Below are 26,578 nucleotides of genomic sequence, written 5' to 3'. Positions count from 1 at the left end.
GGGGGAGAATTCATTTGCTCTTTTATTATAATATTAGATATTTGTTCTTGTTGAATAACCTCTGGTGACTGAGATGTTTGTAAAAAGGGAAATTAGCGGTGGAGGTTTGATGGCTTTTAATTAACAGCTTGTACTCTCCTGTGACTGCTGTAGATACCTACAAGGCTTCAAGGTACTATGGGTGTTATACACCAAACATAAAATGGAACCAGTTCCCATAGCAGGGGATGTATCATGAGAAAATAACATATTATTTAAATTAGGTTTCAGCTATGTGACTAAACAATAAAATAAACAATTTTAAAAAAAAGTATTGAAATATTGTATTTTTACAGTAACCACTAAAGCACACACAGTAAGCTTACAATTTCTATTTTTTGCAAATTATTTGTCAGCTTTCTTGTAGAGACTAGACCAGAATAGGTATAGGGAACCCAGCAGATTTAAACTAATCCTATATTCACCAACTCACACTCCCAAACTGCTGGTACTGTCCAACTGATGAGAGTGAGTCCTTCCCGGCCATGTCTTTTAAAATGCACCTGATGTCTTGGTAAGGGTAAAAAATTATATTTTAATCTGCAGAAGCATAGTCAATGTGGTGTGGCCTAGGGTATTTGTGCCCTAGACCTGCGACGCCTCTCCTTTTTCCCTTTCCTCATCATTAGGAATGCCCGTGGGCAGGATTCATCTAAACAGTGCTCAAGCAATGAATAGAAGAAATTCTGCCCAGGGGTGATTGAAAACTGATTGAAGCCAGTTATGACATTGCATAACTGGAAACTGCAGGAAGCCAGCGGCAGTTCGGGAGCAGCACTATGGGGGCACGGGTATGTATACATTCTTTATTATGTTCCCACACCCCCCCCTTCCTGAACTGTATTCTTCTTTAAAGACTGAAATCTCACACTGTTCACTGCTTGCAACAGTGAATAACTGCTATAGGAACTACCAGTTATTCTTTACACAGTTCTCCATTCCTAACACAGTTATAAACATCCAGGAGAATCAGACCTCTGGTGCTTCTCCACATCGCTGCCCTGTAATTTACACCTTTAGTAGTCATCCCAGTGTTAAAGTTCAGATTGTAAATAAAGTTCACATGTGCCACTCAAATGGGTCTCATATTATTGGGAAATAGATTACAGCAGACACTTGGGACCAGGACAGAGTTTTCTACCGGAAGTTATTCTCAAATCTTTTTTCATTCCATTTTGAATCGAAATCCAATTCAGGTAAGTAAAATGAGGTTTCTCCTGTTCTATTACCCCCCCCCCCCCTTTTTTTTTTTTTTTAAAATCTGTGACTTTGTAATAAACTTTGAGCGTCGATTTTTCTCCATTTTGTGGATCTCTGCAATTCTTGTTGCAACATATTAGAGGTATCTTTTGATAGCGCTTCATCTTAGAATCACATAAGTAAAAAAAAAGTTGTCATAAATATATTTACATAATAAATAAAACCTTTTTATGTGCAAACATTTCTTAGACCTGTTGATTATGGTTAAACAGAAGTACCGATAATGACCAGCATTCTCTTCTAATTTTAAAAAATTCTTTTCAGCTGTTATATACATTATATCTGAGAAACTTGGATGACTAGTCGTATGGCTTCAATAAAGGCTACAACACCCAGATTCCCTGCAGTCCTAAAGGCCCTATTACACGGAACATTTATCAGCCGCTCCGGCCGATAATTGTCCTGTGTAATAGAACACAAGGATCAGCCAACACAAACGATGTCGGCGGAACGTTGTAGTTGTTTGTCTTTCAACATGTAGAAAGACAAACGACTCATATAGCAACGATATGCTGCTGTCACTCCATGCAATAGGAGCGGCGGCAGCAGACCACTACTATATTCTATGGGCTGCCCGGATGATATAGCGATGACCCGGGAAGCCCCCCCCCTCCCGCACCTCTCAAGGGTCCCCCCCAGCTCTCACCCACTTACTGCCGCCGAGTGGAGTAGCGGCGGCTGCAAGCAGTGTACAAGGAGCAAACAAGCGCTGACAGCACTTGTTTGCTCCTCACAGTTGCCCCGTATAATAGGAGCTTAAATAGGAAACATGACAATTTATGTATTGCATATTTAGTGCTAAAACGTGCTATTCGGGGGTCTAGGATAATCTGGAGATTTTTAGTTATATAGATTGCTATCCAGTGCCAACAACTCAAGGGCATCTATTAGACATGCAGAAGTAAACTAGAAACTTACAAAACAGGCTGTAGAGTGTAAACATGAGGAGGATAGCCATGCTGACGTGTGGAGCATCTGCTGAACTGCAGTCTACTTTGCCCTTCTTGCAGGAACACACTTGAATCGTGACATCTGCACTGTATGACAATGGAGGTTTCCCCGAGTCTGTCACCACCACTGGTAGATTGTAGTTAGCTTTTTTCAGATTGTGTAGAAGACTGACTTGTGCATGAGTACCTAGAAAAATTCACAAGGAATGGGTTAATTATTCAGTAGCTTTAATTATTACAGTATTATTACTTGAATCCCGCTGTCTTCCCATTCTGTGGGGCAGGTGGAGACAGTCAGAGTCCTGCCTGGAAAACAGGGATACAGCCTATGACCTAGGCTGTATTCCTGTTTTCCAGGCGGAACTCGGGCTGTCTCCACCTTTCCCATGGAACAGAAAGACCGCAGGATTCAAATGCAGATGGTTCGGGTTTATACAAACCCAAACCTCGGCGCGTCTCGCTCACCTCTATATATAATACTGCGCTTTGTGTACAAGAATGTAACTACTATAATACCCCTATGTACAAGAAAAGAATTACTATAATATTGCCCCTATGTTCATGAATATACCAAATACAATAGTACTACGGTTAATGGCTGTTGTTTATACAGTGGGTGAACATAGCCTAATACTTCCCCCTATGCAGAAGAATATAACTACTATAATACATTATCCCAGATCTCAGTCTCAGGTTAGCATTAGGAGAAGGGCTTCCCCCTTCATACTCTTGATCATTATGATTCTGCAGTGTAACTTTTTGATACTTTTTATTCACCTTTAAACATGTGGACTTTAGCTGTAAAGTTCTCCATCCCATCATGACAAGGTGTCAAAATGATTTCACTCTGAATCTCAGTAAAAACTCCATACACAGCCAACAACTGCAACGTGTAAATGTAAGCTATGAAAGATTCCTCAAAGGATTCTGTATGGTGCAACTTTTTTTTTCTGAAATGAATTGATATCTCGTATCTGAAGAGTTTTCTATCCAGTTCTCTGTCTTATTTTAAAGGATACAATGGAAGATGTTAAATTGACAGAAGTGCACAATGAATCTCCAAGACTGAACACAAAATGTATAGCGCCCGGCCTTCTTTTCTGAAAAGTATACTTTCACCTCTTTCAGAAGATGACACATAGTATAAAAACAAGAGTTCAGCTTAGTCTAGCTCTCCTCTTTGTCTTCTTCATACAGGGTTTTTAATTGACGTGAGTTTCTTCTTATCATAAAATTCAAGTAGCAAAAGGACTTCTTAAAAAAGAACGAGATAGATCCAGAAGTGGGCTATAATCGGACTGCTTTATGTAATGTGGTGGCAATTTCCAAGATATCAAAATTATCTGACATAAATTCTTGGAAATGGATTATAAAGGACTAATACTGCAGTGCTCGGACCTCAGTGAATAATAAGTTCTGTTTTATATTGTAATCATGCCATAGCTCATTTTACCTGTCATATATTATACTAGACCAGCCAAATAAGTAATCTAGCCATCTCTTACTTGAGAAGATGTGCAATAGGGAAGACACAGATGAACATGTTCCTCCCATAGAAGATGACACATGCAGTGATCCTAAGCATGTGTGCAATGCAGATTACAGTACATGTCTTTTCTCCATAGTTAGGGCCAGTTCACACTGAGTAAACATGGCGTAATTCCGCGGCGGAACTCTCCGCCGTGGAATCCCGCAGCGCTCAGTGTGCTGCTTTGAACTAACATGTTAGTTCTTTGAGCGGAGAGGAAGCAGACGAGCGCGTGCTCTCCCATTCGCTCAAAGCAGCACACTGAGCGTGGCGGGATTCCGAGACGGAGAGTGAACTGGCCCTTAGGCTGTATTCTTATGATTGGGATACTTCACTTTTAGATCACAGTTGACTTCTCCAGTTAGCATGCTCTAATGCTTTGACAGATGTGGGTGCAGTTACCTCCCAGTCCAGATTATGCTGCTAGAAGATACCTACCAGCAATGCAAAATTCCTCATCTCTTGCTTTCCCCTTTTTGGACTTTAGGACCAACAGCTTAAACTGCAGGAGCTCATAAACAGGAGAAAATCCAACTGGTTGTCATCACCAACAAAACAAGCTAAAGAAATACTGAGATCCAGTCACTGATCTTTCACAACCTTTATGGCCAAGCCTGACTTGCTGATTGCTATTGTGGGTCAGCAAGCTGCACAGCACCAAACCCTGTAATATCACTTTCATTTTATCTGTATGCTAAATAAAAACATAAACAGATGATGCTTATAAAACAGTGGTGGAATTTGCCAAAAAAAAAAACAAAAAAAAAACAAAGCAGAGATCCATACACTACACAATATATCTGCAGACCATGAGAACCAGATTTACCATAGTAAAATGCAGGTAAGAGGCATTCCTGAATCCTTTTCTCCCACAAACCTAACTCCCAGAGGAAGGAGTTAACCTGCTTAATTTTTTATTGGGAACTGTTAATCCTTTATTATAGAATTGGAAATACCCCGAGATCATTGAACCCTAGGCCCAAATACTATTTTGTGTTATTTCTACTATTTTATTGTTAAAGGGCAATACCTTTGACTTGCATAAAAGAAGTAACAGTACCTCAATGGAGCAAAAATGAAACTACTCTCTAACATATTCAGGTTGACCCTGGCTTAGACAAAGGCTTCATTCATTCTTATGAATATCCTTGGAGATTGGAAGATTTCCTATTCTTTAAATTATGTATGTTCGAGTTCTAAATATATGTACACAATAGCTGCAGCTCCAGCCAGTAAAGGGAATATTCAAGGATAAACCAAATATCACAGATAATGCTTATACCCTAAATTAGATGTTTTATAAAATATACAAAAAGTAAATAGCCGTCCTCTAGATCAGGGGTTCTCAACCTGCGTTACGCGTACCCCAGGGCGCTGGCCCCAGACCTCGCAGGGCGCTGGCAGTGACATCCCCTGACCCCACTTAGCTCTGCAAAGCACCTCCAAAGCACCTCCATCCCGGGACCCAGTTGATGCTGAGCCAGGGGGAGGGCGGGCTGCCGCTATGCTCAGAGTGCGGTCCGGGAGGGAAGGGGAGTCGGGGTCCAATAGTGAGCTAAGTGGGGTCAGGGGATGTCACTGCCAGCGCCCTGCGAGGTCGCCGGGTGATAGTAGTGGCCCTGACTTCTCTCCCTCCCCCCAGCAGCATCACCCACACAGTACCGTGGGTGAGCTGCTGCTGGTTGTGTCACTACCAGCGCCCGACGTGGTCCCCCCTTCACCTCCCCTCTCCCCTACCTTCTCCTCCTCTCTCCCCCCTTCACCTCCTCTCTCCCACCGTCATCTTCTCTCTGCCCCCTTCTCCTCCTCTCTCCCCCTTCTCCTGCACTCTCCCCCTCTCCCCCCTTCTCCTCCTCTATCCCCCCTACACCTCCTCTCTCCCCCTTTCACCTCCTCTCTCCTCCTTTTCCTGCTCTCTCCCCCCCTTTTCTTCCTCTCTCCCCTACCTTCTCCTTCTCTCCCCCCTACCTTCTCCTTCGCTCCCCCCTACCTTCTCCTCCTCTCTCCCCTACGTTCTCCTCCTCTCTCCCCTACCTTCTCCTCCTCTCTCCCCCTTTCACCTCCTCTCTCAGCCTTCTCCTGCTCTCTCCCCCTCTCTCCCCCCTTTTCCTCCTCTCTCCCCTACCTTCTCCTTCGCTCCCCCTACCTTCTCCTTCGCTCCCCCCTACCTTCTCCTCCTCTTTCCCCTACCTTCTCCTCCTCTCTTCCCCTTCACCTCCTCTCCCTTCACCTCCTCTCTCCCCTACCTTCTCCTCCTCTCTCCCCCCTTCACCTCCTCTCTCCCACCGTCATCTTCTCTCTGCCCCCTTCTCCTCCTCTCTCCCCCTTCTCCTGCACTCTCCCTCTCTCCCCCCTTTTCCTCTTCTTTCCCCTACCTTCTCCTCCTCTATCCCCCCTCACCTCCTTTCTCCCCTTTCACCTCCTCTCTCCTCTTTCTCCTGCTCTCCCCCCCCTTTTCTTCCGCTCTCCCCTACCTTCTCCTTCGCTCCCCCCTACCTTCTCCTCCTCTCTCCCCTACCTTCTCCTTCGCTCCCCCCTACAATCTCCTTCGCTCCCCCCTACCTTCTCCTCCTCTTTCCTCTACCTTCTCCTCCTCTCTCCCCTACATTCTCCTCTCTTCCCCTTCACCTCCTCTCTCCCCCCTACACCTCCTCTCTCCCACCATTATCTTCTCACCCCCCCCCCCACCTTTCACCTCCTCTCTCCCCTTCAGACCTCAGTCTGCGGCGCCATGGCTCACTCTGATTCTCCTGGCTCAGGGGTTGGAGATAAGAGTTTTCGGATTAGGTCAGTATAAAGTTTGTTTTGGGGCATGGGGGGAGGATTACTATTTGACAGGGCAGGGGACATTTACTATGGGGCAGTAGGGAGGGAGGCATTATTACTATCGGGGCACAACAAGGCAGGGGCATTATTACTATATGGAGGGCACAGCAGGGGACATTATTACTATATGGAGGACACAGCAGGTGGATATTATTACTACAAGGGGGCACAACATGGGACATTATTACTATATGGTGGGCACAGCAGGAGACATTATTACTATATGAGGGCACAGCACGGGACATTATTACTATAAGGTGGGCACAGCAGGAGATATTATTATTACTATATGGGGGTACAGCAGGGGAACCTGTATACAGGGGCAACCAACATATCTACTGCACTTACTTTACTACACATGACACCATGACTACTGTATGGTAGCCTATAGGTGTGAAAAAGGGAAGGAAGTTGCTGGAAATTTGCAGAGCCTAAGATGTTTGTCTGGCTGGTTCTGAAGACATGAATTGTAGTTGCAAAAAATCATCATGGAGGCCTGGGCCAGACGGAGAGAAAAAATGACACCTCAGATCAAAAAAGAAGTCACCTGTCAGTCACTGAATGATGTGTTGTTGTTTTTTTTTGTATTTTGTAGAACGTTATTTGGCAGGGGTGCTCCGAGGTAAAAAGAAATTTACAAGGGGTGACCCCTCACAGACCTCTCTCAGTTCAGCATTAATAGATAGCAACATCAAATCAACCATCAAAACAACTAGCTACATAGCGAGGTATCTGGCTACATGGGAAGGTATCTGGCTACATGGGGGAGGTATCTGGCTACATGGGGGAGGTATCTGGCTACATGGGGGAGGTATCTGGCTAAATGTGGAGGTATCAGTATATTGGGGGAGGTATCTGGCTACATAGAAGGAGGTGCCTTGACAACATAGGGAGGTTTTTGGCTACAAGGGGGAAGGTATCTTGCTACATGGACAAAGGTATCTGGCTACGTTGGGGGTGTTATTTAGTAGCGGGGGGAAATATCCAGCTCCATGAGACACATCTGGCTAGGGGCATATCCGGCTTCAAGGGGCATACATTGCTAGGGGCATATCTGGCTTCAGGGAGCACATCTGGCTCCATGGGACATACCTGGCTGCAAGAGGCATACCTAGCCAAAAGGGGCATATGTGGCTGTAGGGGTGTATGTGGCTGCAGGGGCATACCTAGCTGAAAGGGGCATATCATTACCTGCCCAAGCTTCTGCCTGCTTCCCTGGCTCCCGACTCACTGACTGCCCGCCGCAGCCACTGATTGGGCACTGATAGGCAGCCGCTACATTGTGGTAGCAAAATGAAAATCTGCTGCGAGAATGCAAAGCCATAGGCCATAACAGTACAGAGTATCAAACATATGCGTGAATCTACCCTACAGTAAAGATTATAATCGATCGTATCTCTGGGGGTACTCGGCTGGAGCATCTTGTCGCATGGGGGTACCTGGCTTGAAAAGGTTAAGAAACACTGCTCTAGATACACCATCTAATAAGGGTAGCAATTGTAAAATATATTTTAATGCATCTATTTTTTTTTAACCATGTGCTAAGAAGGGGCCCTGGATGTGACAGGCGTCACTAAAAGCCCTATTACACGAAACAATTATCGTCCGTATTTGTGAAATAGAAGACAATGATCTGGCGACATGCACAATGTTGGCTGATCATTTTTTTTCAACAAGCTGAAACTGGAACGGTCCGTCTGGCAATGATCTGCTGGTGTCGATCCGTGTCATAAGAACAGCAGCAGCATGTCACCGCTGTCTCCTATGGGCTGCCTAGACAATCTGACGATCGCCCGGGCAGCCCCCTAACTCTCACTTGCTCCTCCTCACTCAATGTTGGCGCGTGTAATGGCACTGCCAGCGGGCAGGGGAGCAAGGAGCAAGCGAGCACTGACCTGACAGGTCAGCGCTCCCTTGCTCTCTACATTGCCCTGTGTAATAGGGGCTTAAGTTTAATACACCCATTGATAAATCTCTGCATGGGTGTAGTTTCCAAAATTGGGTCATATCTTGAGGATTTCTACAAAAAAAAAAAAAAAAATTCCAGCAAAATCTGTGCTCTAAAACTAAATGGAACTCTTTCCAGTATAAGCTGTGCTGCATGTCCAAACAACAGATTACAACCACATATAGGGTACTGCCATACCTGGGAAAAAATATAACAAAATCAAATTTGTTTCCTGGTACTCCTTGCAAAGATGAAAAACTGCATTTCATTTTCATAGCCCAATTCCTTTAAAAAAAAAATCTATAAAAGCGTATGTGGTCAAAATGCTCATTGCACCCATAGATTAATGCCTAGAGTGTACAGTTACCACTTGGGGTCCCATCTGAGGGTATTTTCCTTCTGGGGAGTTCCATGGCTTACAAACATGACATGGGCTCTAAAACCATTACTGCAAAATCTACACTCTAAATTCTAAATAGTGCTCCTTTTCTTCTGAGCCATGTTGTGCGCCTAAACAGCACTTTATGGCTATGTTCCCATGACGCCTATTTTACGTGAAAAACGTCCATCTTTGGATAAATGATCAAGACTAGAGATGAGCGAAGCTAACCTGGTGAATCACATTGTCAGTTTGCTTAGTTCTATGAAGCATATTGACAGCATGTCGTTACAAATTTGCAAAACATGGCGGCCAAGATGGCAGCTCACAGTACTGTCAGTTGACAGGATCAAGGGATTATGCATAAACCTTTGCACCCGTCCAATCCCCTGGAAGCCCCACTGTGATGTCAGCAACCCCCCCCCCCCCCCCCCTTCAAATAGGGTGATTTGCTTTGTCAAGGCAGCCAGTCAGCTTTGTATAGTGGAGAGCAAGATCACAGCAGGCATTTAGAGCAGAGCAGGGAAAGCACTAATGAGACATAGGGACAGACAGGTTAGGATATGAGGATTGTAGGTTGATTGTGAGTAGATTGTGGGTGGTTTTTGGTGGGATCAGTGAAGCCATTGTCCAGTATACCAAGTAACTGGATGACTGTTTTGCATTTGACCAAGTCAATGGGTGCTGGGTGTGCATTATCGAAGTCACTGGGAGCGGTGAAGAGAGTGCCCATCTCAATAACTCACTGGATGCTGTTAAGAGATATTGCATAATACCAGTTCACTGGGAGCAGTGAAAAGTGTCCATCTTAATAACTCACTTGATGCTGTAGAGAAATACTGCTGATTCTCCAACATCTATTGCTGTCCTAGGAGAAAACTTAATTTCATGCTGCTGGTCCACCAATGTCCACTGCTTTCCTGAAAGTGTCATATGTTGAAAAAAATCGCAACTCTGTAATAGTCCCACTATTGTAGATACTATAGTTTGGATGTTTTAATGAGATTAGTTTGTATTTGATTCACAAATTTTTACGAGTCCAACCAAAGATTCTTAAATGCAGGTACCCGGGCTGTCTCCTCCTTCCCCACGGACCTGGAAGGCATTGGGAATCAAATGCGGAAGGTTTGGCAAGGTTCGATTTAGATAGGACCTAAGATTTTCCGCTGTTCGATGATCTCTAATCATGACCAATAAAAAAAGTCTCTCTTTATCAAAAGATGTTCATGTAAAAAACACATCGAGGGAACATAGCTTATGAAAGCAAATTGTGTACTGCCATACATTGGAAAAATTGCATAGCAAATTAATGTTAGAACTAGGGATGAGCGAACCGAACCAAACTTTGAGAAAGTTCGTAACTAATCTGGTTAAAATAACAATAACAAATAAAATCACAGAATAGACCAGGATATAAAGGATTATTACTCCTATAATCCCTTATAACCTGGTTTTCTGTGAATATCAAGATGTGTGCTGTCACCCTTGTTAAATTAGTCTCCTCAGATATACCTGGGTGCTGCCTAATCAAAAATGTAATGTGACAGCTGTCTGTGAGTATCAACCAAGACACATGAAAGCAACTTCAATGTTCAAGCTTATCGAATTTATTAAGTCAAAATCTCAGTTCATATCTTTACAATAAAGGTTCAAAAAATAGTAGAACCTAAAAAAAAAACAGTCCAAAAAAAAGTCCCATCGGCTGTCCCATCACTGCACAGTTGTGTAGAAAAATGTTGGCGACTCATTGGGATTCTTGGTGTCCAAGACTGTGCACCCCAGTGATGCATGACTATGGGATCAACAACATCATCCCACTCATCCGTGTTCTGGAAAGTGCACTGAACAACATCATCAGCGAGGATTCCCAGGCCACCACTCCAAGGCTGAACATCCTCCTCCTCCGTCTATTGTCTGTTCTCAACCATACTGGCCTGGGTACAAACAGGTACTGCCTCCTCCTCCTTAAATAGTCCATTCTCAACCATACTGGGCTGGGTGCAAATCAAGTGGTGCCGCCTCCTCCAATAGTCTCTTTTAAACCATACTGGGCTGGGTGCAATCAAGTGGTACTGCCTCCTCCAATAGTCTCTTCTAAACCATACTGGGCTGGGTGCAATCAAGTGCTACTGCCTCCTCCTCCTCCGTCCATTGTCTGTTCTCAATCATATTGGGTCCAATACAGTACTATTACTGCTGCTGGTTCCACTGTCAAATGTCTGTTTTCCACCCTACTGGGTCCAAGGAACTTTGTGTCCTATGTCCCATGTAATCACTTACACCTTGGCTATTTTTTTTCACTATTTTTGCACTTAGATTTTTTCCACTTTTTTCATTGTAATAGCAACTGCAACTAAACAAAACTCTACCCTATCAGACTCCCACTATTGTAGCTGCAATTATTCAGCCGTTATAGCAAGGTTTGTTTTAAGTTCGGTTCGTACGAATCCGAACTTCACGAAAGTTCGCCGGATCGAACCAAACCAAACTTTTCAAAAGTTCGCTCATCCCTAGTTAGAACTGTTGTCTTTTCCTTCCTTGAGAAGCTGAAATTTCAAATAAAGATGGAGAACATATTGGTAGTCAATACTGGAAAAAAATCCATATCTTTTTTAAACCTGGTCTAGATGAAACCATATCACATATGAAAGTGAGCTTCCTTTTTGGTTAATATGATCTTTAGCAATATTGCACAGAGATTGGTGAATGCATGGAGTCAAGGTGTCAGAGGCATGTGTTTCCCAGCATATGGGAACACATCGTTATGATGCTTGCATTAAATTTTAACATCTCTTGCCAACTCCATTAAAGCGACTCTGTACCCACAATATAACCCCCCCCCCCCCCCCCCAAAAAAAAAAAAAAAAAAACACTTGTACCTTCGGATAGCTGCTTTTAATTGAAGATTTGTCCTGTGGTCCATTCAGCAGGTGATGCAGTTTTTGTCATAATAAACAACTTTTAAACTGGCAGCCCTGTGCCCTTTGGTGGTGGCTTAGTTTGTGTATGCATTAGGCTAGCACAAACTCTCCATCCCTCCTCCCCACCCTCTTCACCATTTTTCCTATTCCTCTGCAGTGAAAACTACACAGGTGCCTTAACGATCCAGCCCATGTGCCGTCCTCTCACAGCTGATGAATAGGAGACAATCTGCCTGGGGCATTCCTAATGATGAGGAGGGTGGGGAGGAGGGACAGAGAGGTTGTGCCAGCCTAATGCATACACAATGTAAGCCACGGCCAAAGGGAACGGGCTGCCAGTTTAAAAGTAGTTTTTATGACATTAACTCCATCACCTGCCGAACTGACCCCAGGACAGATCTTGGATTAAAAGCTGCTATCTGAAGGTACAAGCAGTTTTTTTTTTGTTTTTTTTTTGGGGGGGGGGGGGTTCAGATTGTTGGTACAGGGTCACTTTAAAGGGATTATCCATCTTAGAAAGACTGAAGTGAATTGAGCAGAATTGTAATACCAAGCTCAACCTGGTGTGGTGCAGTTTTCTGAAACTGTTGACAACTGATTTCAAAGATGATTTTGTAATATTGAAAGCATTTATAAATGTTATAAAAGCAAATAAAAAAAATAAATAAAAACTTATGAAGCACAGCACTTTTGTAAAAACTTTGTAAAAAGTTTTGGAACACAGCACCAACACTTACTATTTAGTTGTGTGATTTTCCAGGATTTTTCTGACACAGATTGCTTCCCCAACTCAAATTTGAAAGGGTCAGAGTTTGGATGAAGATCTTTATCCCATGCCCCCAGAGTTATAACATTGAGATCTTTCGAATCTTCACACATTTTTGCTGAGGTTGGGTAGATATACGGTGCATTGTCATTAACGTCTTCTAATGTAATCTGTAATGTTCCTGTACCGGTTGCTGGAGGTGTGCCTAGAGAAACAAAAATGATAAATGACATTGATTTCTAGAATATCCAGTTATATTTTCAGCATTGCATTGTATTATATTAAAGCTTTATTTGAATCGGCACAGCTGCAGTCCCAGACCAATGGACTGAAGGGAGAAAAAGCAGCAGACCGGTATGTACAATCTCATTCAACTAATTTAGGCTGTGAACAAACAGAACATCAAGAAATTTGGACCATTATTATGACATCTTAACATCTAAACATCGCCAAAATGATTAATTTTTAACATTTGTTGGAAAACGTACAGGATCAATTGAATGAATCCATCTCTGGGACCTGTACCTATTTAAAAACTTGTCTTGCCTGAGTTGGGAATGACTTTCTAAACTCTAGAAGCATACTATAAGACACCATTAATAGGATGTGAGAGTTAAAGGGTAGTCCGATCAGAACCCCTTTTTTCAGAACACCCAGGGAGGGGGTGGGTAAAAAAAAAAAAATAACATTGACTTACCTCCCTTGCTCCCATGCTGCTCCAGTTGCCATTGTACAGCTGCTTCCTGGTATTGAGTTGGGACTTGAGGCTTGACAAGGCAGACCTGCTCAGCCATTCAGCGGCAGAGGCAGGACACCACTAAAGCCACTGAATGGATGAGCGGGCTTGCCACATCACATCCCAAGTCCTGTCTCAATATCAGGAAGCAGCCGCAGCCGGGGACCGAAATGATTGAGTATGGGCAGCAGCACGGGAGTGGATGTTATTTTATTTCACCCACCGCTTCCTGGGCATTCTACAGACCTTTATAAATCTTCTGATCACCTGATTCTACACCACTATGTCTCATTTTTGGAATCAGCGTGGTATCATCTCATTGCCCCCACAGATGTTATCTTAGGACATGTGTGTAATGTAAATTAAATGTGTTGTGTAATTCTGAATATTTACTTTATATATTTTATTCAAAAATTCTGAAGTAATATGGCACGTATCCTCGGTTGTGGACACATAGTAAAGCGTGATAGGAAAGATCATCTTAACCTGCCCTGCAGGCTGCAGCCAATCCTTTCATTTGAATGGACACTATAAAGCGCTCGATTTCTATTGTGATGGCACTGTGGAGAAAAATGATTGTTTCTAGAATTTCAGATTGATGTTTTGGTCACATCAAGGGCAAACTTTGTCAGATTTTTTCAAGGCACCTTTTTTACATACATGTGATTTACATACACGCAGCGGTCGTTCAGACCGCTGCGTGTATGTACTGACAGTGATCTGCCAGGACCTAGCCGACTTAATAACGCTGCGAGTCGGTAGGTGTGAAGGCACCCTTAAGGTGCATTTACACGTACAGTATCTGCAGCAGATTTGATGGCACAGATTTGAAGCTGCAGATATCATTGTAACTTAATGACAGAACAAAGAATAAGGGAATGTTCACACTGAGTAAAACAGGCGGAAAATCCGAGCGGAACCCCCGCCACTTACTCCATTCGGAATCCCGCTTGCCTCAGTGTCTCAATGGAATTTGCTGCGTGCCTCCGCTTTCCGCTCAAAAAAATTTACATATCAATTCTTTGAGTGGAGAACAGAGACTCTGAGGCAGACGGAATTGAAGCGGAGTCAGAGGTGGAGTTCCGCTCCGAATTTCCGCATGTTTTGTGCTCTAAAATCTGCAGCTTCAAATCTGTTATAGATCCTATACATGTGAACACACCCTAAGGCTGGGTTCACACTACATATATTTCAGTCAGTATTGTGGTCCTTATATTGCAACCAAAACCAGGAGTGGATTAAAAACACAGAAAGGCTCTGTTCACACAATGTTGAAATTGAGTGGATGTCCGCCATATAACAGTAAATAACTGTCATTATTTCAATACAACAGCTGTTGTTTTAAAATAACAGCAAATATTTGCCATTAAATGGCAGCCATCCACTCAATTTCAACATTGTGTGAACAGAGCCTTTCTGTGTTTTTAATCCACTCCTGGTTTTGGTTGCAATATGAGGACCACAATACTGACTGAAATATACGTAGTGTGAACCCAGCCTAAAAGTGGTTTTCCTGTTTAATAATCATTTCTCATAGGTCAATAAAAGTGTTGTCTAATTACTACAATATGAACAGTTTCACCATTTGTTAAGCCATCACCTCTTGTTAATGATTAATTGGTTAACAAAGTGAACCCCTTTTTTTGGGGCATAATTTGCTCCTTCCCAAATTGAAAAACTCTGTTCTTCAAGACTAGATGTCCCCACTCTGGCAAGCAGTTCTTTAGGCTGTGAGAAGCTATATGGTAGAGGTGGTTTGACTAATTATTCTGATGCTCTATAGTTATGGAGCAGCTGTCTTTAGTTTTGTTGTTAATGAGTAAATTAGTGAATAATGCTGTATACGGCTGGGTTCACACACAATATATTTCAGTCAGTATTGTGGTCCTCATATTGCAACCAAAACAAGGAGTGGTTTGAAAACACAGAAAGGATCTGTTCCCACACTGTTGAAATTGAGTGGATGGCCGCCATGTAACAGTAAATAACTGACATCTCAATACAACAATCATTGTTTGAAAATAGCAGCAAATATTTGCGGCCATCCGCTCAATTTTAACATTGTGTGAACAGAGCCTTTCTGTGTTTTCAATCCACTCCTGGTTTTGGTTGCAATATAGGGACCACAATACTAACTGAAATATGCGTAGTGTGAACCCAGCCTACATGTGTATACCCCTTTTCTCCTTGACACGTACAGTATATAGTCATTAAAGAAAACAATTTATTAAAAATAAATAATGTACCCCTAGTAGGATTCTGAGGAACTCAGACTACTTGTCAGTATTTGTCATCTTTTAACTACACATAGATGACTACAATAAACCATGTTTCCATAAGTTTTGTAAGCTCAGTAGAGATTGCATCTGTAAGAAATTACATCCTTACAATGTATGAAGATCAGATTTAGACGCCATTAAGTGCGTGAAAAAAAAAGTTATATGACAAGTGACACACCATCCATTTTAACTAACCGAGCAAAGAACACAGACTGCCGTCTATTATGTCTGAAACTTCCCGAGCTACTCCGCTCCCGACTCTCCTTAATGAAAAATAAATTATTTTTCCCTTTTGATTGGACTAATTGAATTTGTAATACGAATCCAACACATTCTTGGATCTTGATGTATTATTAAGAAAAGTCATGAGATGGAATGGTTGAAAACACAATGGCATATTTGAAAGATGATCACAAAAGTCGCCTTTCATGCATTTAATTAAATTGCTGTCTTTAATTCTGAATGCATTATCTAGGCTGGACTGATAGTGTCTGAAAGTGTCTTTATCTTTTTCTCTTCTAGTCAGTGATATTAAAATGAAAAGAAGAAAAAAAATCTGAATTAGGAAACTGAAGACCAGAAGGCCTGAGTCCCCCCCCCCCGTATTGATAATGCGTTATTTGCCATGCCATGTAAATTTATCTCTGCGTTACTCACGGCCAGTATTCTAATAGAAACATAATGAGAAAGTCAATTAATAGCTTCTATGCTTAATCATTATTTTGACTGGCTGTATGCGGCTAGATACTACCACTCCTTCTGAGGGATGGAGGAGTCAAGCTACTGAATAAATGTCCTACTTTCAATAGACATATGTAAGTATATACATCGAGCATAATGGAATCCCTGCTGGTGCTGGTTTTTGTTACCACCCACAATCATCCTGTAAAAGGGAGGTAGCAAGGCTTGTTACCCATCCCTCCAATAGCATCTCACATCCTATGTGGGATAGCATCCTTCTCTGTCGACGGGGTGTGGGGGGCCCTTGGGGTTTGGTCCTATGGCAGTGGGGTTGCAGGGCCATTCTGTGCCCCCCCCTCCCCTGTTAGTGCTTGTTTTGCGAGGTTGGCGGTCGCTGACCTGCACATTGTTGTTTTAGTGTAGGGACTCAGGTGTGCCAGAAGACCTGCATGCGGTACATAGGGCAATATGTTTTGATCAAATTATATACCAACATTCTGGCATTGATTTTTAAAAATAACCGAGAGGGTGCCATGGGTGTGAGGTGCAGCCACTCTTTTTTTCTCTAGGTCTGTAGTTTTTGCATTTGTGAAAGACAATACTGTAGGTTCATTTATTCTTTAGACAGAAAAGGTTATCCCAACCTGCCCCCATGTATTGTGATCTGCAGAAACAAATGTATAAGCTCTTTGCTATGTAGATACACGAGATGTACCTTGAATCCTCTGGGTCACAGTAAAAAGTGTTAGAGGGCCTCCCCCCTACTAGGTGCCATGTGTAATAATGTACAGTACATCAGTACTATGCATTTAGCTTATAGTCTGGTAATCTCCAAGCGGTGGCCTCGCTAACAGCAGGCATACAGGGCTCAAGCCCCAGATTTATAGCCTGGTGTCCTGGATCTCAGGACAGCTGCCATTTTCCTCTGGATGCAGATGCTGTCAAGCAGGATAGCAGTGCAGGGAATTGTCACCTCCCTGCTCTACTGGCCTATGGTCTGGTCTATGAGCTGCTGGGATGTGATCCCTGCACTGGCCCGGGGAACCCATCCCTGTGGTTTACACGCTGCAGACATGAAGAGGAAAAAGCAAATGTATTCATTAAGAGAACTGGGATCAGGTGAAGATACACTAAGACTACAAGTGGCACAGGGAATTTAAACTGTATGATGGCCCAGAAGGTATTATACTGTATGGGGATATGGGGGCGGGATACAATATAAATGTATGGAGGGGCACTAATTCAGAGAAGGGTGGCGAGCTGGGGAGAGGGATGCACCTGCGGTAAGGATGGAACTTGCTGTGCCAGTAGAGTTAGTAGGTGGTACTGTTGCCATGACTTGAGTTTTTTTTGAGTGTGTGGTAACTAGTAAGCCATTCTCCGCCAGACGAATACACTGGTAAAGAGAATTAAAGTACAAAATATTAACAAGTACATTACTCTACATAAAAAATATGGAACATGAAAGTGAACAGTACCCCTTTGGGTTATACTTTAATTCTGTGCCTCATGGGATGTAAGAGAGGGGCATGGGGGCATTTGGTGCATTAATTTAAAGTGATCGTACTAGTGTCAGGGAGTCCTGGGGTCCAGGAAGATGGTGGTCCCTTCTCTCAACCCGCAACCTCTGTCCCTACCTACTTGCCCCCCTGGGCTAAACTCTTGGGCAGCAACTGGGCGACAGTCCCTAGCCTAACTAGAGATGCAGGGCGGTAGACAGAATACACAGACAGGTATACAATAACAGGTCAGAGTCCAATCCAAGGTCGAGCACAAGAGGTAACGTAGTACAGAGGGGTAAGGCAGAAGCAAAGTCCAGGTCCAAGTTTAAATGACAAATAACAAGCAGTATAATGGATACACTGGTGTAGCTGGAGACCAAACATACACTGGCAACTACTGATAGAACTGGCCAGACTAAATGCTGCCAGAACTCTCTCCCCAGCCCATGATAGGAGCAAGGAGTCTGACAGAAGTGATGCAGACCAATAGCAGCCAGGGAGCCCTCCCCTGTGCTCTGAATGGAGCAAGCCCCAGGAGCAATGCAACACCTGAAGGCTTAACCCCACAAGAACCAGAGAGGAATCAGGAGAAACATGAAAACGGGTGTCAGCTCCCTGGCAGCACAGAAAGAAGTGTGTGAATCAGGTCAGAGTAATGAGGCGCCGGTCTGTTCTTCCAGCCAAATTCACACACAGGGAACAAATTCTAACAACTAGCACCTTTTAAAATTAGGAGATAGAATTCATCCAACAATTCTCTACAAACTCAGATCAGATCACGGTTTAGGTGCTGATCGGCAAACAACATTTTTGCTTCTGTACATAAATTAAGATAGAGTGCTGCTGGTATTGTAATCATATACTTGTCCATGGTAATTTCGGTCAGAAATCTCCTTTAGATGTGGTAATAAGCACAGGAGCACAGCAGCTGTATTAAACACTGATTTCATCACTTTAATTTTTAATCAAGACTGCGTGATGACATATTAAAGCAATATTTTGCCGGCAATTTATGAGATTTAAATAGCAAAAAAGAGCTGCATCCGGAGCAGGATTCTTAATTATTGCAGTGGCGAGCACGAGATAAGGACATTAATTGTACTGCCATTAAAACTAATTGTCTGTTTTCTACTAAAACAGGTAGAAGCAAAATGTGCTAATTAATCTGTATTTAGAGCTCTGAAAATCCGGCACATGCAGGAATGAATCAGCTGGTTTGACACTGGCACTGTCTCATGCCCCAGCTAATAGCGGTATACATATTGTATTCAATATTACACTCTGAAATATTAAAATTAACAAATTATTGTACAAAAAAGTGGAAATAAATGCAATATTATGTTAATTGTATTTACCTTAAAGGGGGGGGGGGGCTTGAGGGCAGAGCTCCCCAAACTCCGCCAAAAGTCTTTCTTCCCATACAGATGATCAATGCCTGTAATGGGCGTCTTTTTAAAGCTCTTCCTACATTATATTGTTTTATATTAGCATCATCATTGTGCTTGGCTATGTGATGTCATTAGCCATGAGCTCTGAGTCTAGCAAAGTCTCAGTCCATTGGTCTCCTATACAACAGGTCTATGAGAAGCCATGCATATGGTAAGAGGTGAGTGAATTTACAGTAATAACGAAGTGAAGCACTCCATTATATCTGCAATCCGCTCATTAGCCTGCTGCCTTTTAACTGACTGCCACTCTGTGCCGTTCCTCCCCAGCTGCTAGGAAAAGCTGGATCCAGTCCTGGGAAACTTCTCCCAGTACATATTGGTGCGAGACCAGTTATATAATAGCCCATGTTGCTGATCACCAACCTTGCTCTTTTTGCTCTATACATTTTTAATTTGATTCTTGTTTCCATTATGTCCCTGCCACTGATTTTTATAGGACTATGAATCCCCATATTTCCTTATTGTGCTATGCACTGGTAAGCCACCAGTTGCCTGGGTGTGATTTAACTGGTGCATATTCGGCTTTCCCGAAGCAGTGTGATTGAGGTCAGAATGCCATGGCAGCACAATATAGAAAGTATTGATGAATATCACTGCAGCTTACAGAAACTTGCTACATCATGCAAATTTATAAACACAGGCAAAGACATTTGTATGCAAATAATACAAAGCTGCATCTGCAGAACTCAGACAAGCCCTCTGAGACCAAGCGTGACCCTGGTGAAATTACTTGACTTGCCTTACATTAATGATGCTGCAGATATGGAAGCCCAAAACACAACATGAACTATTAAATGCACAATAAACAAATCAGCAAGTGCAGAATATACATTTGGTGTAATATTTAGCAATAAATAAAATAAATAACAGATTTTCAAAGTGACCTGTCACCAGACAGACCCCACCGAATCCAAAGAGGCTGATACAGTACGACGGTACATTATTGCTCTCTGCACTTCGCATGCATTACACCGTTAAAGGAACATACTGTAGAAGGTAGGGGCTCTCTAACAGATTTTGTATTTTGCCAGGGGCTCTATCCAACTGAATAGAAAATAGAGTAAAGATAGAGTTTAGTTGAAGTCTTCCTTTACAACCATGATATTATATAGCACATTCAGCCATCTGTACTGTAACCCAGAGACGCTATATTTTTATGTAATCCAATTCAGAATCGCAGCTGTGTGCGGGCTCTGCACAGTTATAAAAGCAAGAGGTTTGAAATGCGAAACCTTTCATTATAAAATTTAAAACTCTCTATTAAGTTTTCGTTTTAATCAAAATTGGGGTTTATCATGCACAAGTGGCACTTCAGCAAAGGTCACCTGTGTCATGAGCATGAAATGAGTAAGGATATTGAAGGCAGGCGTAGGTATGGAGTATACATGATCGTAATTAGAACTCAGACATGTTGCTTATAGTTTAGCCCTTCTGGCTCTAAAATTGATTGGAGGTTGTGCAGTACAAGGAAGGTGAAGGTACAGCTAATGAGGTTAGCTCATGATGCCAAGCCCTGTTCATAAGCCCTATTAGAAAGCCTTGTACTGGCAGACCCGGGGAATCATTTGAATGGATTATAATAGGTCCTTTTTGGGCGGCAGCCCGGCGCCCTGAGCTCCTGGGGGCCCATGGCCACCCAAAAAGACTTATATTTTTAATTGTGTACTGTCTCCTGGCTACATTTCTACCATGATTTGCAAACAAATTCGCTGCTTTTTTACCGCAATTTTGCACAGATCAAGGCATCATGACATCTATCTATCCCGTACTATGCACACCACGCTAGTGCCGCCATTGGTACAGTGGGGTGGGGGGGCCCGGGCTTGGTGAACAGCCCGGGGCCTATGGTAAAGTTAATCCTCCCCTACTATATGTACAATGTATAATAAAGAATTAAAGCTTTTTAACACTGCATAGTGGTCTAAACCATGTCTATTACAGTGGAATATTAGACATGGTTTACCTTGGTGATCACATCTGATCAGTAGGGGTGAAACAAGCTGTACTCAAAAGCATTTGCATGTAGCCTATGAGTCTGTACAGCTGTACATGAAGTCTTTATAGGTCCATATGACAGGGCATATGGATCCATAGGTGTGTGTGGCATCATATACTCGCCTAGAAGCAATGCCATGAAAAAATGTGTAGAATCTGGAGTGTGGTATGAACTCATGTCAATGGTATAGGCTCCAAATTACAGATCTATAAAACACAAATCAGTAAAACAACAATGTGCATGTATATGTTAGCTATATCATATAATGCCATTATAGGATTCCGGGTAAGCTTTTAAGGTCAATGCTTTTAATGCAGCATTAAATGTGTCTGGACGGCATTAAAGAGAAGAACAAGTTAGATACATTTATATTGTAAACTTATTCTGAAAAAATGTAGCTATACTAAAAGGGCAATATGCGTTTTTCCTTTTTCACACAATATGACATCAATCTTAAGCCAGTAGCAAAGCATTGGAGCATAGCACAAAAGAAGTTACAATTAAAGAACATTTTAAAATGAAGATAAAACCAAGACAAAGGGTGAATTTATCAATGATTTCACCAGAAAACCAGTATAAAAAAAAGTCTAAACTTTTAAGCAACAATGTTCATTTTTGCAAAATGCTTTAAAATTTTGTGCAAAACACAGGAAGAGAGTCACAAATAGTTTAGCAAATCAGCTAATGATTAAAAATTTGTGATAATGTTTTTCACTAAAACCTACAGAAAAACCAATTATATTGCCCCCAATGTTTATTTCAGTAAAGTTCATACTTCAGGTAAAGTGAATACCCTGGCTCAGATTTATCAATCCGACAAAATGTGTCTGATTATAGTTTTAAACAGACAGCAACCAATCACAGCTCATGTCACTGATTGATAAATCTGGGCCAGTTCACACTGAGGAATCAGCACTGAATCAGCAAGAAAAGTTTTCCGGGCAGAAAGTTTTCTTGCGGAATTCTCATGGAATTCCACGTGGAATCCACAAGAAAACTGTTCCACCCGGAATCCCCTCTGGCTGAATAAATTTTTTATTTAATCCAATGCATACATTTTTTTCAATTCTGCACTGAATTTCTGCACATATTCCGTGCTTAATCCACGCTGATTCTGCACTGCAAAATTTCAGAGCAGAAATTCACTGCTCAATTTATTTCAATGGGATTCTGCCAGCGGAATCCACCAGAAGAACTGACATGTCAATTCTTCTGGCGGAAAGCGGATCCTCAGCGAAAAATTCAGCGCTGAAAATTCCACTGTGGGAACTGCAGACCGCAAATTCCATTGCACTTAATTTTCGGGCAGAATTTTCAGTGAGCAATCAGTGCTGAAATTCAGCACTGATTCCTCAGTGTGAACTGGCCCTGGGGTGCCTTAAGTCATCTTACATCAACCTGACTGGTGCTATTTCCATACTTGAAGTAGACACCTATTGCAAAGTATTTGCATAGATTATTTCTTAGATTGAGAATTATGTTAGTTTATGTAATTACTTTTCAGCCTGTGAAATGGAGGGACTATGTAAAATATAGCTGTAATTCCTAAACAGTTTTTCTTAAAGGAGAAGTTCAATTAAAATTTTTATTAAAGTATTGTATTGTCTCCCAAAAGTTATAGAAATCACCAATATACTCTTATTATGTGAAATGCACATAAATTGCTTTTTTCCCTGCACTTACTACTGCATCAAGGCTTCACTTCCTGGATAAAATGGTGATGTCACGCCCCAACTCCCAGAGCTGTGCGGGCTGTGGCTGCTGGAGAGGATGAAGGCAGGGGGACACTAAGGGACACAGCGCACTGGAGGGACACTGAGCATCCCCCTACCATCATCTTCTCCAGCAGCCACAGCCTGGACAGCTCTGAGAGTCGAGTCGTGACATCACCATTTTATCCAGGAAGTGAAGCCTTGATGCAGTAGTAAGTGCATGGAAAAAAGCACTTTATAAGCATTTCCCGTAATAATTGTATATTGGTGATTTGTTTAACTTTTGGGGGGCAATAAAATACTTGAATAAAAATTTTCACTAGGCTTCTCCTTTAAACTAGAATTACAGGAATTGTGCAATTGTCCAAAACCTATGGAATGCAATAGCTCAATTATAAACAATGTCATATACTCTCAGCATATTTTCATTAAGAATCACATATAGCACACTCATTACTTACCATTGTCTATTGCTAAGATCAGTGAAGTATAAGTGCTGTTATGAACAAATGAGGATTCCCTATCCAGTGGAGCTGTTGTGTTGACTGTTCCATTCACTGGGTTAATGGAGAGCCAGCCTGCATCATCCTTTAGCATGGAGAACCTGTAACAACAGAAAAGACACATTATAGATCTCCACTGATGAAAGAAATTATCTGAGTAACAACAATTGTGAAAGTTGCTGCTCCATAGAATAGTAACCAGCAATACATATAGTAGAACCTGACAAGGTAAGAGCGATGAATCCAACTCACCTGGGAAAAATGTACTGGAATGGAAACAGCTAGTGCAGAAGTCAGGGCAGCACATGTTGAATGGAAGTCAGCGGTGCACTCACAAAGGGAGGTTTTTTTTATTAGCTGCTTTGGCATGAGTTCCATTTAAAGGTGTTGTTCACCCAAATTTGTTTTCTTTCAAATCAATTGGTGTCAGAGATTAGTAATACCTCTATTAAAAAAATCTCTAGTTTTCCAGTACTTGGAAATTTCTAGTTTTCCAGCTGCTGTATGTTCTACAGGATGTAGTGTATTCCTTTCAGTCTGGAGAGCAGATGTTTTCTATGGGGATTTGCTACTGCTATGGACAGTTCCTGACATGGACAGAGGCAGCAGCAGAGAGCAGACTGGAAAGACTAAAAGTAATAATAATAATATTTATTTGTATATTCAACAGATTCCGCAGTGCTTTAAAGAATATACCACTTCCTGCAGGACATAGAGCAGCTAATAAGTATTGGAAGACTTGAGATTTTTAAAAGTAGATGACAAGTTCTGGCACTTTTTGGCACCAGTTGATTTAAAAGAAAACATTTTTTGGTGAACTACCTCTTTAATTGACCATGACATACAAATATGTACTGTACATTTTACTGGGCCCAGATAACCCTATGGGCACTTCCTCCACTATACAGTTGATTTAAAAGAAAACATTTTTTTGGTGAACTACCTCTTTAATTGACCATGACATACAAATATGTACTGTACATTTTACTGGGCCCAGATAACCCTATGGACACTTCCTCCACTATAGAGACCCACCAGGGCACAGTATGAGACTCCTCTGTGTATATTACAAGGTTTTCCGGTTACAAAATCTGTGCACGATTGTGTGTGTGTGCTTAATGATCTTTGAGAAGGCCACTGAATACACATTAGCTGATACAAGATGAAGGATAAGAGATGTGAGGAGGAACGCTAACAAATCCATTGTGTTTTGGCACCACTAATAGCTCTGTCCTCACCTAACCTTTGCACATGGCACTAAGCTCCATATGTGGGTAGTAAAAGGAAAATGTAATCTTCAAAAGTACTGGCTTGCATAAAACCCGACTGGATTATTATGTAGTAAAAACACGACACTAGAGGTAATGATTAGAATATAAAACCACAAGCCATTTATCACAGGGCAGCACAATATGACAAAGTAACCTTATGACTGCATATATTAGATGCAATGTTGGCAATCAGACTACATAAATCTCCACACACTGTACAAACCACAATTACATAGAGTAAGAAAAGGTTGCCATAAAGATAAAACAATGTCCATCCCGCTCTCTTGAAAGAGCTCGATCAAGATCAAAGTGGACTACAGTATCTATCCACATATCCAACCAATCACAATTGTATTTGCTTAGATATTGTGTCTTCTGTGGTGGACAGCTAGGAAAAATTGATATTACTCTTGATACATCTAACAAAGTTGCTGGTTTTTATCCAGTTTGGCCAAAGTGGGTGGCCCAACAGCAACATGTTTTTTTGGTAGATGAAGACAGAATGGGAAAGCAGTGGTGGGCCAACTGCATATTTTACCAGTCAACACATTAACTCTAGTAGATGTTCTTTAGAGCCATCGTATTCCTATTGCCTACAAGAATTGTGCCTTGCTGCATGGATACTTCTAACCAATAACCTTTTCTTCCTATTTCTACTCATATACCTATAATCATCAAGAGGCTGGGAGAAGCCGTGATGTCTGTGTCTCGGCATAGGAAGCAAAATATTGGCTCAAAGGGGGAGGGGTTTACATATCTAATTACTATGGGGGTCTACCTACCTAATAATATACTAACACCTACAGCAATTGTACCAATCAATGGACTACATATAACATGTTAATTTTACTGCAATTTGAAATCCCCCCATTTAATTTTTTTTTAAATGTCATTTTACGCTTTTCTTTCTTTTTCTGTTTTGCAGTATAATTTACAGCAAAAGGGAGTTTTTACAAAGTACATTTGCTTATGAAAAACAAACAAACAGGCAAAGTAGCAAAGTGTATGAAATAAAAAAATATAGACATAACAAATCCCATATAAACATAACAAAATATAACAGATCCCATTATAGGTTAATGTTTATCTATTAGGCTTCATGGAAATAATGTTATCTGCTTATCACTCGTTGATCATTTCAGTAGGACTGCCCTGCATTGATACTATTAAATGATCTATACAGATTAATCTTTCTACCTAGTAGGTTTAGGATCAGTGCAACTTTTTGGCAACACAAAACCGACTGAAAAAACTAACAAAGAATTTGTTGCCAGACATGTTTGGTAGTGACAAAAAAGAAGCTCAGCATAATGGGATAAAAGATGAGCATAATCAGCTTTGTAAGTGGTATTGGACTGGATTGTAGAAAATCAGAAAGCTGGTGACTAGGCTTCAGCCATAAGGTCAGAGACAAAGCTCCAGAAAGCCAGGCATAAGACCAAAATAATTATGGATTTACATTTCAGAGAGGAGAAACGGCCAGGCACATCCTACTTGAAGCCATAATATTTGGCCAACACGTTAGAAAAAGGAGGGGGGACAAAGACGGTAAAGTGTAACATATTGCACACATTCAGTTCTCTGGCAATAGGGAGGGCTTCCGACAAATTATTGTTGAATAACGGTCATTTGCCAGTTTAATTAGTCATTTTCTGCAGCTTGTAGGCAGCTGATCCAGAGAAATAGAGGAATAGAGTTTTTGTTTTTTATTTCTACATTGACAGAAGAATCAGTTCATGGTCACTTGAAGATGCAAGAAGGGAGATGGGTGACTTTAAGATGAAATGCAATCAGTATAAAAGTGCACTGTCAAAGCTATAGGAGGAAAAGCAG

The 26,578-nt window shown here is 41.8% G+C and overlaps 1 protein-coding gene across 1 annotated transcript in view; it reads right to left on the bottom strand.

The window, feature by feature from the left end:
* The window catches only part of CDH13 (cadherin 13), a 579,181-nt gene that overhangs the window by 16,505 nt on the left and 536,098 nt on the right, over positions 1-26,578 (bottom strand). The window contains exons 11-13 of the mRNA XM_069966164.1: positions 23,433-23,575; positions 12,589-12,822; positions 2,218-2,436 (exon numbers count right to left, since the gene is read on the bottom strand). Coding sequence (XP_069822265.1) covers positions 2,218-2,436; positions 12,589-12,822; positions 23,433-23,575 — 596 coding nt within the window. The remainder of the gene's footprint in view (positions 1-2,217; positions 2,437-12,588; positions 12,823-23,432; positions 23,576-26,578) is intronic.

Source organism: Dendropsophus ebraccatus, chromosome 4, assembly GCF_027789765.1.
Source record: "Dendropsophus ebraccatus isolate aDenEbr1 chromosome 4, aDenEbr1.pat, whole genome shotgun sequence".
NCBI classification, from domain to species: Eukaryota; Metazoa; Chordata; class Amphibia; order Anura; family Hylidae; genus Dendropsophus; species Dendropsophus ebraccatus.
Note: the sequence above shows the minus strand (reverse complement) of the source record. Positions and strands in the feature narration are given on the sequence as shown.